The sequence below is a fragment of the Paroedura picta genome, chromosome 1 (genome assembly GCF_049243985.1).
Source record: "Paroedura picta isolate Pp20150507F chromosome 1, Ppicta_v3.0, whole genome shotgun sequence".
Taxonomy (NCBI): Eukaryota; Metazoa; Chordata; class Lepidosauria; order Squamata; family Gekkonidae; genus Paroedura; species Paroedura picta.
The window spans coordinates 5,609,431-5,625,283 of record NC_135369.1 but is presented as its reverse complement, the minus strand read 5'-3'; the positions used below and the strand labels follow the sequence as shown (position 1 = coordinate 5,625,283).

The following is a 15,853-nucleotide window of genomic DNA, read 5'->3' as shown; positions in this document are numbered from 1 at the left end:
CCTGGCTTAGAATGTTAAACTTCCTGCAAGACCTACGCGAGCAATGTCATCTAGGCCAGGGGTAGTCGACCTGTGGTCCTCCAGATGTCCGTGGACTACAATTCCCATGAGCCCCTGCCAGCATTTGCTGGCAGGGGCTCATGGGAATTGTAGTCCACGGACAACTGGAGGACCACAGGTCGACTACCCCTGCTTTAGCCCTCACAGTACCCCAGGCAGTTACGATCAGCTTGTTTTTCGCTAGGAAAGGTATTCCTTTTCTTGAAATAATTATTCGGTCTCACGCGTTCTCACTGTGAAAAAACTTGCTCATAACCCCACATGCTTCTTTTTGGTTACGGTCACTTATTGAGGCCCAGAAGCCAAGAAATTCGCTGGCAGAATGATGGAGAGGGGTTCTGTTAACCGACGCTGCCTGACACTAGCTGACGAAATGTGCAATAAAACAATTCATAAATAATAATAGATCTTTATTTTTATACCCTGACCCTTCCGGTCCAAATCAGAGCCGATCTGTGAACGGCTGCAAATCGGCATACAAGCACAAGAGTAAACAAACAGGCCCGAAAACAAAAGTTGCGATTTGTAGACTGCCCCATTTCTAGTGACAACCTCGGGGCGGTTAACAACATATAAAAACTCGTACACACGTAGTTCAAATCACAGAGTTGGAAGGGTCCTCCGGGGTCATCTAGTCCAACCCCCTGCACTATGCAGTCTCTGGAAACCAAAATGGACCTATGAATTTGCATCAAAGTGTGCAAAAAATATGTAAAGTTAGCCGTGGGAGGCACGGTAGAGTTAGGACCTGTCTAGGGGTTCGAACTCTGTATTTGGAAATTCCTGGAGGTTTTTTTTTGGGGGGGGGGTGGAGCCTGAGGGTGACGCAGTTTGCAGAGGGGAGGGCTCTCAGTGAGACCCAGCGCGGTGTCGTGGTTAAGAGCCATGGCCTCTAATCTGGAGAACGGGGTTCGATTCCCTACTCCTCCACATGCCGCCAGCTGGGTGACCTTGGGCCAGGCACAGTTCTCTTTGGACTGTTCTCCCAGAGCAGTTTTCTTAGAGCTCTCTCATTCCCTGCAGAAGGCAGGGAATCCACGATGACCTGCCCGCCCACAGTGACCTCAATTCAATATTTACAGAATAAGTTAAAAGCTAGTTTCGGTTTTAAAATAATCAAATGCTCCGACAGACTCACACCCCCCCTCCAAAACAGGGGGTTATACAATCTGAATTTAAATCTCGTGTCCCAAATTCTGATGGTGGGGGGGGCAGAGGGCCAAGAAGGGAGTCCCGTTCGGATGTTAACGGATGCTTACAGTGTCCTTTTGCCTGCTGGAAGAGTGCCATTTTACAGGCCCTTCGCAACTTCGAGAGCTCAGATAGGGCCCAGATCTCTTACCGAAAAGGCCCTGGCTCTGGTTGTGGCCGATCACACTTCTTCGGGGCCAGGTACCTCCAACGAGTTAGAGTTAGCAGAGCATAATGCTCTTCGGGGAATTTATGGACATATATATACATAAATATATATATATATATGGGAAACATCAAGAAAACAAAGATCATGGCATCCGGCCCTCTCAATTCCTGGCAAGTAGATAGGGAAGAAATGGAGGTAGTGACAGATTTTATTTTCCTGGGCTCCAAGATCACTGCAGATGGGGACTGCAGCAAAGAAATTAAAAGACGCTTGCTCCTGGAGAGGAAAGCTATGGCAAATCTAGACAGCATCCTAAAAAGCAGAGACATCATCCTGCCAACAAAAGTGCGTTTAGTCAAGGCTATGGTCTTCCCAGTTGCAATGTATGGCTGCGAAAGTTGGACCATAAGGAAGGCCGAGCGTCAAAGAATTGAGGCTTTTGAACTCTGGTGCTGGAGAAGACTCTTGCGAGTCCCTTGGACTGCAAGGCGAACAAACCGGTCAGTCCTAGAGGAGATCAGCCCTGACTGCTCCTTAGAAGGCCATATCCTGAAGAGGAAACTCAAATACTTTGGCCACCTCATGAGAAGGAAGGACTCCCTGGAGAAGAGCCTAATGCTGGGAGTGATTGAGGGCAAAAGAAGAAGGGGACGACAGAGAATGAGGTGGCTGGATGGAGTCCCTGAAGCAGTAGGTGCAAACTTAAATGGACTCCGGGGAATGGTAGAGGACAGGAAGGCCTGGAGGATCATTGTCTGTGGGGTCGCGATGGGTCGGACAGGACTTCGCACATAACAGCAACAGTAACAACAGCATATATGGAAAGAGAGAGATTTGAACCAGGAGCAGGGAGGCACAGTTTCCATGTGGTCGCCTGGAGGAAATTCTCCGTTCGCCCTAGGCGAGCGCCGTATTCTGTGCCATGTCATGCTTGTAGCAGATTGCAGCTAGCTAACTCCCCCCCCCCCCCTCTTCTTTTTTTCTCCTGGGCAGATCGTCCCTGGTTGCAGGAGAAGAACAAGGTGGAGAGACTGCAGAACAACCTGGAACTGGCCTTCAAGCACATGTTGCGGAAAAACCATCGGGAAGGCATCTTGGCCAAGGTGGGCGTTTTTGGTAGTCGAAGCCGAGACTGGTGCTGAGGGTAACAACAGACAGGATGAGGGGTTTAAATATGCAAAGAGGAGTCCAGCACCAACCTGCTTAAAAGGATAAGTTTTGTTATGAAGAGAAATGAACTTTGTGTAGAAAGCCCTCACTAACCGTTCTGTCGTCTGCAGTCATAGAATCACAGAATCATAGAGTTAGAAGGGGCCATAGAGGCCATCTAGTCCAACCCCCTGCTCAACGCAGGATCAGCCCTAAGCATCCTAAAGCATCCAAGAAAAGTGTGTATCCAACCTTTGCTTGAAGACTGCCAGTGAGGGGGAGCTCACCACCTCCTTAGGCAGCCTATTCCACTGCTGAACTACTCTGTGAAAATTTTTTTCCTGATATCTAGCCTATATCGTTGTACTTGTAGTTTAAACCCATTACTGCGTGTCCTCTCCTCTGCAGCCAGCAGAAACAGCATCCTGCCCTCCTCCAAGTGACAACCTTTCAAATACTTAAAGAGGGCTATCATGTCCCCTCTCATGTCCCCTCTCCCCTTTTCTCCAGGCTGAACATTCCCAAGTCCCTCAACCTATCTTCATAGGGCTTGGTCCCTTAGCCCCAGATCATCTTCGTCGCTCTCCTCAGTACCCTTTCAATTTTATCTACATCCTTCTTGAAGTGAGGCCTCCAGAACTGCACACAGTACTCCAAGTGTGGTCTGACCAGTGCCGTATACAATGGGACTATGACATCTTGTGATTTTGATGTGATGCCTCTGTTGATACAGCCCAAAATGGCATTTGCCTTTTTAACCGCTGCATCACACTGCCTGCTCATGTTTAGTTTACAATCCACAAGTACCCCAAGGTCTCGTTCACACACAGTGTTACCTAGAAGCGTATCCCCCATCAAGTAGGCATGCTTTTCATTTTTCTGACCCAGATGCAGAACTTTACACTTACCTTTATTAAATTGCATCTTGTTCTCATTTGCCCATTTTTCCATTGTGTTCAGATCTCGTTGAACTCTGTCTCTATCTTCCGGAGTATTTGCCAGTCCTCCCAATTTGGTGTCATCTGCAAACTTGATGAGTAGTCCCTCCACCCCCTCATCTAGATCATTAATAAATACGTTAAAAAGTACCGGGCCGAGCACCGAGCCCTGAGGTACCCCGCTACTCACCTCTCTCCAGTCTGATGAAACACCATTGACAACAACTCTTTGAGTGCGGTTCCCTAACCAATTCCCTATCCACCTAACTATCTGAATATCCAGATTGCAGTCCTTCAACTTATCCATCAGAACATCATGGGGAACCTTGTCAAAAGCTTTACTAAAATCCAAGTAAACGACATCAACCGAATTTCCCCGATCCAGCAAACCTGTTACTTAGTCAAAAAAGGAAACCAGGTTGGTCTGGCAGGACCTGTTGGAGACAAATCCATGCTGTCATTCTGCCTGGAGGCAAGCAGGGAGGAAGTGCGACCACCGTGGGTGGGCAGGTCGTTGTGAGTGTCCTGCATTGCGCAGGGGGTTAGACTAGATGACCCTGGAAGTCCCTTCCAACTCTATGATTCCATGAGAGGAGATGTTAGGCTGCCCAGGCTCATATGTCCTGCCAGAATTACCAGCTGTCCGCAGGGCCTGAAAGACGGAGCTCTTCCACCAGGCGTACGGTTGAGGCCGGGGCAGAGTCCCGGGGGAGGGGCTTTCCAACTGGTTCCCAAATTCATCTCAGCCCCGGCTCTCATTGCTTTAGATTAACATCAGATTAATATTAGATTGAGATCAGTGCCCCGCCCTGAACAAGGAGGGATTGTTAGAGATCATGGTCACCATTGCATAGTTGGTTAGTATGCAATTGTCATTTTGATGGGGATTTTATTGGGGTTTTATTCTTTCAGAATTGCATGGGTAAAATCTAGAAATCTAATCTAGAAATCTAGGAGAGCGACAAGGATGATCTGGGGCCAAGGGACCAAGCCCTGGGAAGATAGGTTGAGGGACTTGGGAATGTTCAGCCTGGAGAAAAGGAGGTTGAGAGGGGACATGATAGCCCTCTTTAAGTATTTGAAAAGTTGTCACTTGGAGGAGGGCAGGATGCTGTTTCCGTTGGATGCAGAGGAGAGGACACGCAGTAATGGGTTTAAACTACAACGATATAGGCTAGATATCAGGACAAAAATGTTCACAGTCAGAGTAGTTCAGCAGTGGAATAGGCTGCCTAAGGAGGTGGTGAGCTCCCCCTCACTGGCAGTCTTCAAGCAAAGGCTGGATACACACTTTTCTTGGATGCTTTAGGATGCTTTGGGCTGATCCTGCGTTGAGCAGGGGGTTGGACTAGATGGCCTCTATGGCCCCTTCCCACTCTATGATTCTATGATTCTAATAATAAATAAATAAAAATTTAAAATGCCACTGTTCCCCTCGAGCCCCCTCAGAGACTTGGCATGCCAAAGCGGGGGAAGGAGTGTTTGAAAGAGAATGACCTTTTTCTTCCCTCTTGTGTCTTCTTTGCACCAGCTGCCCTCGAAAGCCAAGCTCCGGAACCTCTGCCACCAGCACATGGAGAAGTTGCGTTCTTTCCGCCTGATGCACCCCCTCATCGTCCACTCCGTCTTCCCGCCTCTCTACAAAGAGCTCTTCAGCTCGGACTGCGACCCTCCCCACGGCACGGCGGGGGAGTAACGCCGACCCCCCCCCCCCAAGTCACACAAGGGGGGCAGCATCCGGAGGTCTCTTCCCATCTCCCTGCCTCTCTCCGATTTGCAGTGTTGGCTTCCGGGGCTGACGGCTACGGACCCGGGGCAGGGGGTACGGGAGGGCCGGAGAACCCGAGACCGAAATCCGCATCCCGTTTGCGTGCGTTCCTGCCCGAGGGGCAGGAGGGACGGGTGGGATGCCCGGGGGGTGGGTGGGGAGGGGCTCTGTTCCAACTTCTGACCACAGCTCCGGTACGTTGAGCACGGAGTCACTTCTGGCCCGAAAGGGGGGGAAGCACGTGACCGTCCCGCACCACAGGAACGGCGGGTGGAGGGGTGTAAGCCACATTGACGAAGCTGCTCAGAGGCTAGGCGCCGTTTGAAGCACAGACTTTGTTAGAGGAGGGTCTCATGGCCACAGGGTACTCCGGAGAGGAGGAATTTGGGGGCTCTTCTGTTTTATCTTTCTCCCTGCGGTGTGGTCTCATTGGACGGGTTAGACGCAGTCATTTTTGCTGACAGCGGCCTGAGACTCAACTAAGCTGTTCCGTACGTATTCTCCCGCCCCCCTCTCCCGAAACCAAGTTTCTAAGAAATAATATATTATATATACATATATATATATATTTTTGTGGACAGATGTAGTTCTATGAGATAGATCTCTATTTTTAAGTGTCTGACCGCTTCTTTATTTTGAAAACGAAGGAGTCCTGATTTCTCGCGCTCTTTTTTTGCTCCGAGTCGGCAAACCGATTTCTTCTAGGAGATTCTGACAACCAGCAGCTGTAACCATGACGACAACGGGCCCGGGGCCCTTGATTCGCTTTTTGTTCGTTTTTTTAAGATTGTGTTGGCTTTCCATAGATCCAGGTTCCCTTGCGCACACGGAACACGTGGTTATTAGTTGGAGCCAGTTCGGTGTAGTGGTTAGGAGTGCGGAATTCTAATCTGGCACGCCAGGTTCGATTCCCCGCTCCCCCACATGCAGCCAGCTGGGTGACCTTGGGCTTGCCACGGCACTGATAAAGCTGTTCTGAACAAACAGTGATATCAGGGCTCTCTCAGCCTCACCCACCCTACAGGGTGTCTGTTGTGGGGAGAAGAAGGGAAGGGGATTGGAAGCCGCTTAGAGACTCCTTTTGGTAGAGAAAAGCGGCATATAAGAACCAACTCTTCTTCTTCTTCTTCTTCTTTATAGGATCTAGCTCCATAATGAAAAACTCTTTCTTTTCTTCGCTCTCAGACAATCCTGCACAGAGCGGGTTCACCTGCTTCCATCCCCTCAGCCTAAGATATCAATGGCATAGCCCCACCCCTTGCACCGTCAATCAACATGGCCAAGTGCCCAAGCTTGACCTGGGAAGGGGCAGATGGTCATCCACGGAATGTTGATAAACGGCACAACTTCGGCAGGCGAAGTGAAAGTTCGGCCCCCCGAACCCGAAAGGGAGCCTTAGCCGAGCGGAACGGCTTGTCCCGTTGGCAGGAAGAGAATAAGCTGCCAAGGAAGCTATTAGAGATGGCATGATTTGAACTCGCCGCCGTCCATAGTTTTGTTTCTGGTTCATCCTTTAAGAAGCACTTTCCTCTGCAGGCCGTTACTGCGCCACTAAAACTGCATTAATTTCCTGCCAGGTTAATTGGCACGACGTCCCCCCCAAGGAATCCTAGGTTTAATAATTTCCTGAGAGGCTAAGAACTCGTCTTCCTTGGAAAGAGCAGGCAAGCAGTTCTTGAATTATTCCTTTTCCCAGGGCAGTCGCTTGAGTTTAGAAGGTGTGGTGGATTTCATTCTGTTTTGTGTTTTAAGTGACCGATGAAGCATGCTGCTGCTTGGGACATGAATAAAGCAACAGTTCCGAAGCAAAAAAAACCCAAACAAACCCACAATTCTTTGTTTTTAAAATTATGCATGCCTTAGCCATGGCAGTATAAAAACAGGCATTCTTTTATGAGAAAGTCACCTGCAGGAATGCCTCTTCTAAGAGGGTATCCCATTGCTCGTGGTTTGGTTACGACCCTCCATAACGGATCACCACTTTCTAAAGTTGATTAAGGCTCTTGATCAGCTGATTCACACCCCCTCCAGTTGTGCCAATCAATGATGTACACTGTCAACCCCTGGTCCGCGGCCCGATAGCGGGCTGCGAAGGCCTCGGTAGCGGGCTGCGAAGGCCCCGGTAGCGGGCTGCCGACGGCCACGGCCGCCTCTCCCCTCCCCCCCCTCAGCGAGAAACTCACCAGACCGCGAGAGAAGCGGGCGCCAATTCGGCCACTTCGCTCGCAGCCCGGCTAGCTTCTTGCTGCTACAGAGGAGGGAGAGGCAAGTGCGGAGGTGCTGCGCATGCGCGTTAGCGCCCCCTGTGGGTGAAAACGTGCATGTGTGGCAGCTCCGCGCATGCGCATTTTCACCTTTTGATGGTCAGGGACCACCTCCGGGGGTGGGGAAGAGCCGGTGGCCTGGGCGCTGCGCATGCGAGTTAGCGCCCCCTGGTAGTGAAAATGCGCATGCGCGGAGCTGCCACGCATGCACGTTTTCACCCACAGGGGGCACTAACTCGTATGCGCAGCACCCAGGCCACCGGCTCTTCCCCACCCCCGGAGGCGGTCCCCGACCATCAAAAGGTTGGGGACCGCTGATGTACACCATTTGGGTATTAAAAAAAAAAAGTCAAAGAACAGTGTAGAAATAGTCTTAATAAATTAGGGTTGGTGGAACCTCTCCCTACCGGTCTGTCTCTTCCTCTCTCCGTGTTATAGTATTTTGAGTTAAATAATTTGACTAAATTGGTTTAAAAGTCAGGCAGTATTAATTGTAGTAAAACACAGGCTAGCCCTTAGTAGTTGTTTGACTTCCGGTTACTTTGGAAGGGTACCTGGACACAAGCATGTATTCTTAAAACTTTGGCTCTCTTAGCTTTTTCTCTTTTTTTATTTCCCTCCATTTTAACGTTTCTATTTTGATATTGTGAGAAGATCTTTATTAACCTCAAAGCTATTTTGGAAAAGAGAAGATTGTATAGTTTTTAAAGAGACACGCAGTTTTCCTACAAGGGAGGCAAATACTGTGATTTTTTTCCTTCTGGAATGTGTATTCATCCAGGGTTGCCAACCTCAGCTCAGGAATTTCCTGGAGGTTTGGGATTGAAGCCTGAAGAGGGTTATAACGCTGTAGGGCAGTGGTTCTCAACCTGGGGGTCGCGACCCTTTTGGGGGCTGAACGACCCTTTCACAGGGGTTGCAGCTTGGCTGGTGGGGCACCATCTACACAACAGCCTTGCAGGGTAGATCGAGATAGAGCATTCGTCTGTCTGGAGCAGTGGAAAAGAGCGAGATCGGCATGGTGGGACAAGAGGCAGAGCTAAACTGAGAAACCCCGGGGAAAAAACCAATTTACCATATATACTCACATAGAAGCCAACCTGCATATAAGCCGAGACACTCAATTTTACCATAAAAACTGGGCATATAAGCCGAGGGTGGGAAATGCTCCATCATTACAGGCTCTCCCATCCAGCCTCTCCCCCCCCCCAACAAATACAGAAAAATCAAGAGGATGAATAGTTGCTTGTTTTTGTACCCTGCTTTTCACCTCCAGAAACCAAAAGAATAGTTTGGAAGAGGTGATGAAGAAGAGGAAGAAGTGAAGGAAAAAAGGGGGGGAAAGATCAGAGTCCCTCAGTCAAACCGTTGGTGTCCTACAAGCTGCCAGAGCAAGTTTGGCTGGCTGGAGCAGGCTTTTATTTCAATTACCGTATATACCCGCGTATAAGCCGAGGAGGGCTTTTTCAGTGTGAAAAAAGGTGCTGAAAAACTAGACTTATACGCAAGTATATAGGGTATATACAATCGTGAACAATGGCTCTTCATGCCATTGGTCAGTGTCAGCTTGATTTCTGTGAAAGAACCCTTGCATCGTTTTAGGGTTGGGGGTCACCACAAGATGAGGAACTGTATTAAAGGGTCGCGGCATCAGGAAGGTTGAGAACCACTGCGTAAAGGCCACCCATGCTCTCCAGGGGAAAATAACAAGCAATCCCGTATAATTTCTGTCTTAAAGTAATAGCAATAAGCTTCTGTACTTGGTAACGGAATATATTTTCTCAACCTTTTTCTTCAAATCGTTCTTCACAAAATACTTGAAGAAGCAACTCTGCCTGAATGATGCCAGTTGTTTTCCTTGAGGGGACAACAGAATAACCTAAAACGTCTTCAGAGAGTGCTTCCAAAAGTAACTTGATCCTTAACGAGACAATTGTTTCCCTTGGAAAAAAACGAGCACTTTAATAAGCGGCCAGCAATACTCCTTATGTTCGAGCCTTCCCTCAGAAATAGGTCGTTTGCCATGCCATGGAGTTGAATTTGAAAAGACAAACGCTTTTTCGTTTATCTCCAAAGGAGATCGGTTGTAATTCCAAGAGATCTCGCCTGGAGGTTGGCAACCCTATCTTCCTCCCTAAGTCCAGGGGGGAGAGGGATTTGAATGTAATTCTGTGTAAAAGGTGTTGCATGTTCCTTGTTCTTTGAGCTCTCTCTTGCCCCATAGGGAACAAACTTTTGTTGTTTCTTCCACTCTGGGGCAAAGAAGGCCTCAAGTCTGTAGTTTCTGATCCACGCTTTGAACAAATCTCGTAACCTTCTTGAGTACGGCACTTCTGTGCATGCGGGGTTTTCTTCAACTCGACAGGCAAATCCCGTGATGCTTCCGAAGCTGCCCTTCTCACTGAAACAAATGGGGAAACTGCCAGAAATTGAGGCAGGGGGAGCTTTTCAGGGTGTGCCAGGTTCCTCCGAGAAGATTGCAATAAAAATTGGAACACTGGAAGGATAACGGAGCTGAATACGTCCGTGAAGAGCTCCATTGGCAGGAGATTCCTGCCGAGGTGACCAGCTGTAGACGCAGAACAGCATCCCAATCGTTCCCGAAAATGCTCGTAAATGTGAACGTATATTCCCAGTACTTAGGATTTTTTTAGAAATATGCTCTCTTTTTTTGGAAAAATGATTGTTCTATTGGCTTAGTGATGAATTGCATTGCCGCTGCCTTCTGCGGACTTCTTGTTTGTGGCAAACATCCTGCACTTTAGCAATCCTTGGCTTTTAGGATTGACAGGTTTCCCCACCCCCACCCACCCCCACTCCAGCCAACAGCAGGGGATTTGGGGGGGGGGGGAGTGCCAGATCCAGATTGGGAAACTCAGAGAGATTTGGGGAAGGAGCTTGGGGATCCCTTGGAATTCTAGCTCATCTCCGGACTAAAGAGATCATTTCCCCTGAAGGAAATGGCTGCTTTGGAGGGTGAGCTCTGTAGCATTATACTCCACTGAGCCCCTCCCTGCCTCAAATCCCTCCCACTCCCAGCTCCACCCCCAAAATCTCCTGCCATTGCTCAACCCAGAGCCAGCCACCTCAAGCAGGGTTCCCCAAGCTTTTGGATCCTGATATGGCTGCCCCAGGAGGCAGAGCCAGCAACAAAATGGCTGCCACGACAGTGACGGTCCTTGTGCCATGGTGGCAGCTGCTGCCTAGGTGACATTTTGAAACTCCTGCACTGCCAATCAAATCTTCAGTAGCCAATTAGAATCCTCACTGGGGAAAAGGCCTTCCTGGCCACAACCGATTTGTAAAAACATTTGGCGGGTGCAGGAAAGGCGTCAACAGACACCACGGGTGTCACATTAAGGACCGCTGAGCAAGAGGCAGCACAGGAATTGGGATGAAAAGCTGCAGACTCAGGGATGTGGCTTAGGAGGAATCCGGCTGGAACGGGAGCAACACAAATGCATAATTGGACAGTATTTGAAATTTGTTAGCAAAATACTTGCCAATAAGGTGGCCAGGTGCCGCCATGCTGTTGGCAGAGGAGAAGGGCAATCTCTGGGAGCCCCCCTCAGACTTATCTGAACCCAGAAGAGTGTCTGGCATGCTGATGTCACCTGGAAGTGGCCTCAGGGGCAACACTCTGGCTTTTGCAGAAACTCTATGGTAAAAAAAAAATCAACCTCAACCATAGAGTTTTGCCTAGAGCGTCATCTCCCGATGACCCCAGTGTGCTGATGTCACTTCCAGGTGGCCTCAGTATGTCAGGATGTTCTTCCTGGTCCCAGTGAGTGCGAGGAGCAAGGATCGTCATGAAAGTGGCTTTTTTGGGGTGGGATATCTGCCAGTTTCTGAAAAACCCCCCCAAAAGTGGGGAGAGCAATCCTAAATTGGGGGTTTCCCTGGCTCCATTAGGGTCAAGCTTTTCTACTTGCTGGGGATTGACAATCCATGGACTTTTGTGACTTACTTTAGGGCAGGGGTGGGCAAACGATGTCCCTCCAGATGTCCAGGGACTCCAATTACCATGAGCCCCTGCCAGCAGGGGCTCATGGTGATTGTAGTCCCTGGACATCTGGAGAGCCACTGTTTAGCCAACCCTGCCTTAGGGAGAAATGGGGCAGGGGGAATGATATCAGACGCCTGGCACACTGTGTTTGGCTGACTGGACAACCGTTCCTGCCGGCCTGCTTCAAAAAGTCTTGTTGTCTTCTTTTCCTCTGTCCCGATCGTCACCTTTTTAAGAAAAAGAAAGAAAAAAAACCTCTGTAATTTTGTTTTTGTTTTGTTTTTTTGTCGCAAGGAAAAAAAATCTGTTTGAAATATTTAAATGGACTTTGGGGGGTCGTGTAAATATGTTTTAAAAATACGGTTTTTAAAAAAAGCAAGGTTTAGAGCAATTCTTCTTAAAAATATGTACAATGGAGAAGTTTTAGGTCACTTTTAATTTAATTAAATGACGGTGCATACGACGCGGTTGTGGTTCTTTGTCTCACACAGCTGGCTGAAGTTTGCTTGTGTCTTGTTTTTTTTTTTTTTAAGGTTGTGAGGAACATTTAGGAAAAAACGTGTCTTCGTTGCAGAATTTGGGGGCGGAGCCAGAGGAGGGCGGGGTTCGACAAGGGGAGGGGCCTCAGCAGGTACAGTGCAAGAGAGCAGGTGTGGGCAAACTATGGCTTCCAGATGTCCACAGACTACAATTTCCATGAGCCCCTGCCAGCTGCTGGCAGGGGCTCATGGGGATTGTAGTCTGGAGACATCTGGAGGGTGACGCTTTGGCCACCCCTGGCATAAAAACAAACAAACTCCAAAGTAGCCATTTTCTCCGGGGGACCTGACCTCAGTAGCATGGAGATGGAATTCCAGGAGAATACTACTTTACAAAGAGTGATTTAAATGCGGAATTTGCTGCCAGAGGAGGCCAATACAGCCACGAGAAGCAACAGATCCCTGGAGAAGCGTCTTGATGCCTACTAGCCATAGTGGCTGAACGGAACCTCCACATACAGGAGCACTCGATCTCTGAATCCCAGAACCAGGAGGAAATATCGGAAGGCCTCAGCCTTTCTGCCCCGTTGTTGGCCTTCCAGAGGAGCTGCTGTTTGAGACAGGAGGCTGGACTAGATGGACCCTCCGAAGGCTCTTCTGAGGTTCTTATGAAGCCCTCTGCCTCTCTGCCCTCTTGTTGGCCCTCAAAAGGAACTGGCTGGCCACCGTGTGAGACAGGATACTGGTCTGATTCAGCAGGGCTCTTCTGGTGAGATCTCCAGGCCCGAACTGGAGGCTGGCAACCCTCCTTCAAGAGCTGGATCCTAGGACAGCCTTCCTCTAATGGTGGAAGTTAATTGGGTGGTCACAACACCGCCTAATGCAAGAGGGTCTTTTCAGCTTTTGACAGGAGTCATGACGGCTCTCTTGAAGCACCCAAAAGGAGGGCAGGGAAAGGTTCCTGTTGGCAACAGAGGAGGGGGCCCACAGGAATGGCTTTAAGCTACGTGGAGATCAATATTGGCTAGATATCAGGGGAAATGTTTTCACAACTCCGAGTAGTTCAGCAGGGGAATCAGCTGCCTAAGGAGGTGGGGAAGTCCCCTTCACTGGCAGTCTTCAAGCAGCGGCTGGACAGATCCTTCTCCTGGATGCCTGAGGCTGATCCTGCATTGAGCAGGGGGTGGGACTAGATGGCCTTTAGGGTCCCTTCCCACTCTAGGGTCCTATGAATCTAGTTCAGCAGTGGCAGGGACTGCCTCAGGAGGTGGGGAGCTCCCCCTCACTGGCTGTCTTCAAGCAGCGACTGGACAGATCCTTCTCCTGGATACTTTAGGATGATCCTGGATTGAACAGGGGGTTGGACTAGATGACCTGTCTGACCCCTTCCAACTCTTCTATGATTCTATACATTTCTCTTTCGCTTTTGGCATGGCCGGAGCCACAAGACCAACATTTCTAACCCGCAAACATGGTGGACCAGTGGGTCCTTTCCAAGAACTCTTCAACGGCAGCCCCAGTTGGACATGTTGCAGTAGTCCAGCCTGGACCGCCCCAGGGCATGCCCCTGTGTGGTCAGGTCAGGTTTATGCAAGGTTACCTTGGCTCACGGCTCCCTTTCTAGAGCTGGCGTGAACATCTGCCCAAACCGAAACGCTGATCATCCGAGTTATTGTTTTGGCAGCCATGTTCGGGATCAGCTCAAAAGAGCCAAAGCTTTCACTTTGCTAATTTCAGGACAAGAACAAAACAAACCCTGAACTTCATCTCCCAGTGGGGAGAACACAGTTCTTGGGAACACAGTTTTAAAGAGAGATTTGAGGTCTGTAGGACTGTTTGAAGGGCTAATGCAGCCTCCCCACATGTACCTACCTCTGAGGATGGAACAGAAGAGAAGCCATGTTGGATCAGGCCATTGGCCCACCCAGTCCAACACTCTGTGCCCCACAGGGGCCAAAGCCCAGGGGCCATCAGGAGGTCCACCAGCGGGGCCAGAATTTCAGAAGCCCTCCCACCCTTGTCCCCCAAGCATTAAGGAGACAGAGCATCACTGCCCCAAACAGAAGAACACAAGAGAAGCCATGTTGGGTCAAGCCAAAAGACCATCCAGTCCAACAATCTGTGTCACACAGTGGCCTCCCACCCCCCAAGCACGCAGAAGATAGAGCATCCCTGGCCCAGACATTAGTACATAAGAGAAACCATGCTGTGTCAGGCCAATAACATATCCAATCTCAACACTCTGTGTCCCACAATGGCCAAAGCCCAGGGGCCATCTGTAGGTCCACCAGCAGGGCCAGAACTCCAGGACCCCTCCCACTCCTGACCCCCCAAGCACCAAGAAGACAGAGCGTCACTGCCCCAGATATAAGAAAATAAGAGAAGCCATGTTGGATCAGGCCAATGGCCCCTCCAGTCCAGCACTCTGTGTCCCACAATGGCCAAAACCCAGGGGCCATCAAGAGGTCCACCAGCAGGGCCAGAACTCCAGGATCCCTCCCACTCCTGCCCCCCAAGCACCAAGAAGACAGAGCTTTACTGACCCCAGACATAGGAACTTATCTCTGTTGTTGCCACAAGTTTAGGTCTCTGCCAGAGGTGGCCAGCCGGAGAGCTCTAAGTGGACTGCCGACTCTCTTTTTAAAAATAAATGAATCGTAGAATCTTAGAGTTGGAAGGGGCCATACAGACCATCTAGTCCAACCCCCTGCTCAGTGCAGGATAGAGCCTAAAACAGCCTTTCCCTACCTTTTCACCATTGAGGGACCCTTGAAACATTCTTCAGGCTTTGAGAACCCACGGAATTGATGTAAGCAAGCCACATCTCTCTGCCACATGCGCAGAAGTCACATGTCACCATGTGAGATCAAGTGACGTCACCCAGAATTTGCTGCCAGAGGATGTCTTGATGGCCACAGGAATAAACAACTATAAAAGGAGGTGGAAGAAGGTTAGGTTAGGGCTGATCCTGCGTTGAGCAGGGGGTTGGACTAGATGGCCTGCATGGCCCCTTCCAACTCTATGTTTCTGTGATTCTAAGGTAGATCAATCAACAGCTACTAGTAGGGATGCCAGATTCCTGTCAGGGCTGGGGGAAGCCATTGCTCTCCCTGCTTTGGGAGCTTCAGAAAGACTCCATGCTGTGTTGTTGGCCCTCTTGAAGAGTTGGTTGGCCATTGTGTGAGACGGGATGCTGGACGAGATAGACCTTCACTGGTCTGACCCAGCTGGGCTCTTCTAAGGTCCGTATGAAGACCTCGGCCTCTCTGCCCTGACGTTGGGTGTCTAGAGGAACTGGTCAACCACCATGTGTGACAGAAAAGATACTGGGCGGGATGGACCCTCCCTGGTCTGACCCAACAGGGCTCTCCTGATGTTCTTAAGAAGGCCTCGGCCTCCATACCCTGTTGTTGGCCCTCCAGAAGAACTGGCTGGCCATTGAATAAATTCTGAGACTAGTAGAACCTTTAAGACCATTGACTTTATATCTGAAGAGGTGTGAGTGCACACGAAAGCTCTTACCTTGAATAAAACTTTGTTGGACTTAAAGGTGCCACTTGAATCTATCTGGTTGGCCACTGGGTAAGATGGGATGCTGGACTGGATGGACCCCTGGTGTGAACCAGCAGGGCTCTTCTGGTGTTCTTGTGAAGACCTCAGCCTCTGTGCCCTGTTGTTGGCGCTTCAGAGGAATTGGTTGGCCCCTGGGTGAGACGGGAGGCTGGACTAGATGGACCCTCCCTGGTGTGATCCAGCAGAGCTTTTCTGACATTCTTAAGAAGTCCTCTGCCTCTCTGCCCTGTTGGTCTTCCAGAGGAACTGGTTGGCC

The 15,853-nt window shown here is 49.7% G+C and overlaps 1 protein-coding gene across 2 annotated transcripts in view; it reads left to right on the top strand.

Moving 5' to 3' along the window:
• RORC (RAR related orphan receptor C) overlaps window positions 1-5,372 on the top strand; it is a 95,544-nt gene extending 90,172 nt beyond the window's left edge. For both annotated transcript variants that reach the window (XM_077321924.1, XM_077322012.1), the window contains 2 exons: window positions 2,414-2,523; window positions 5,039-5,372. In XM_077321924.1, coding sequence (XP_077178039.1) covers window positions 2,414-2,523; window positions 5,039-5,203 — 275 coding nt within the window. In that variant the 3' untranslated portion in view covers window positions 5,204-5,372. The remainder of the gene's footprint in view (window positions 1-2,413; window positions 2,524-5,038) is intronic.
• The last annotated feature ends 10,481 nt before the right edge of the window (window positions 5,373-15,853 follow it).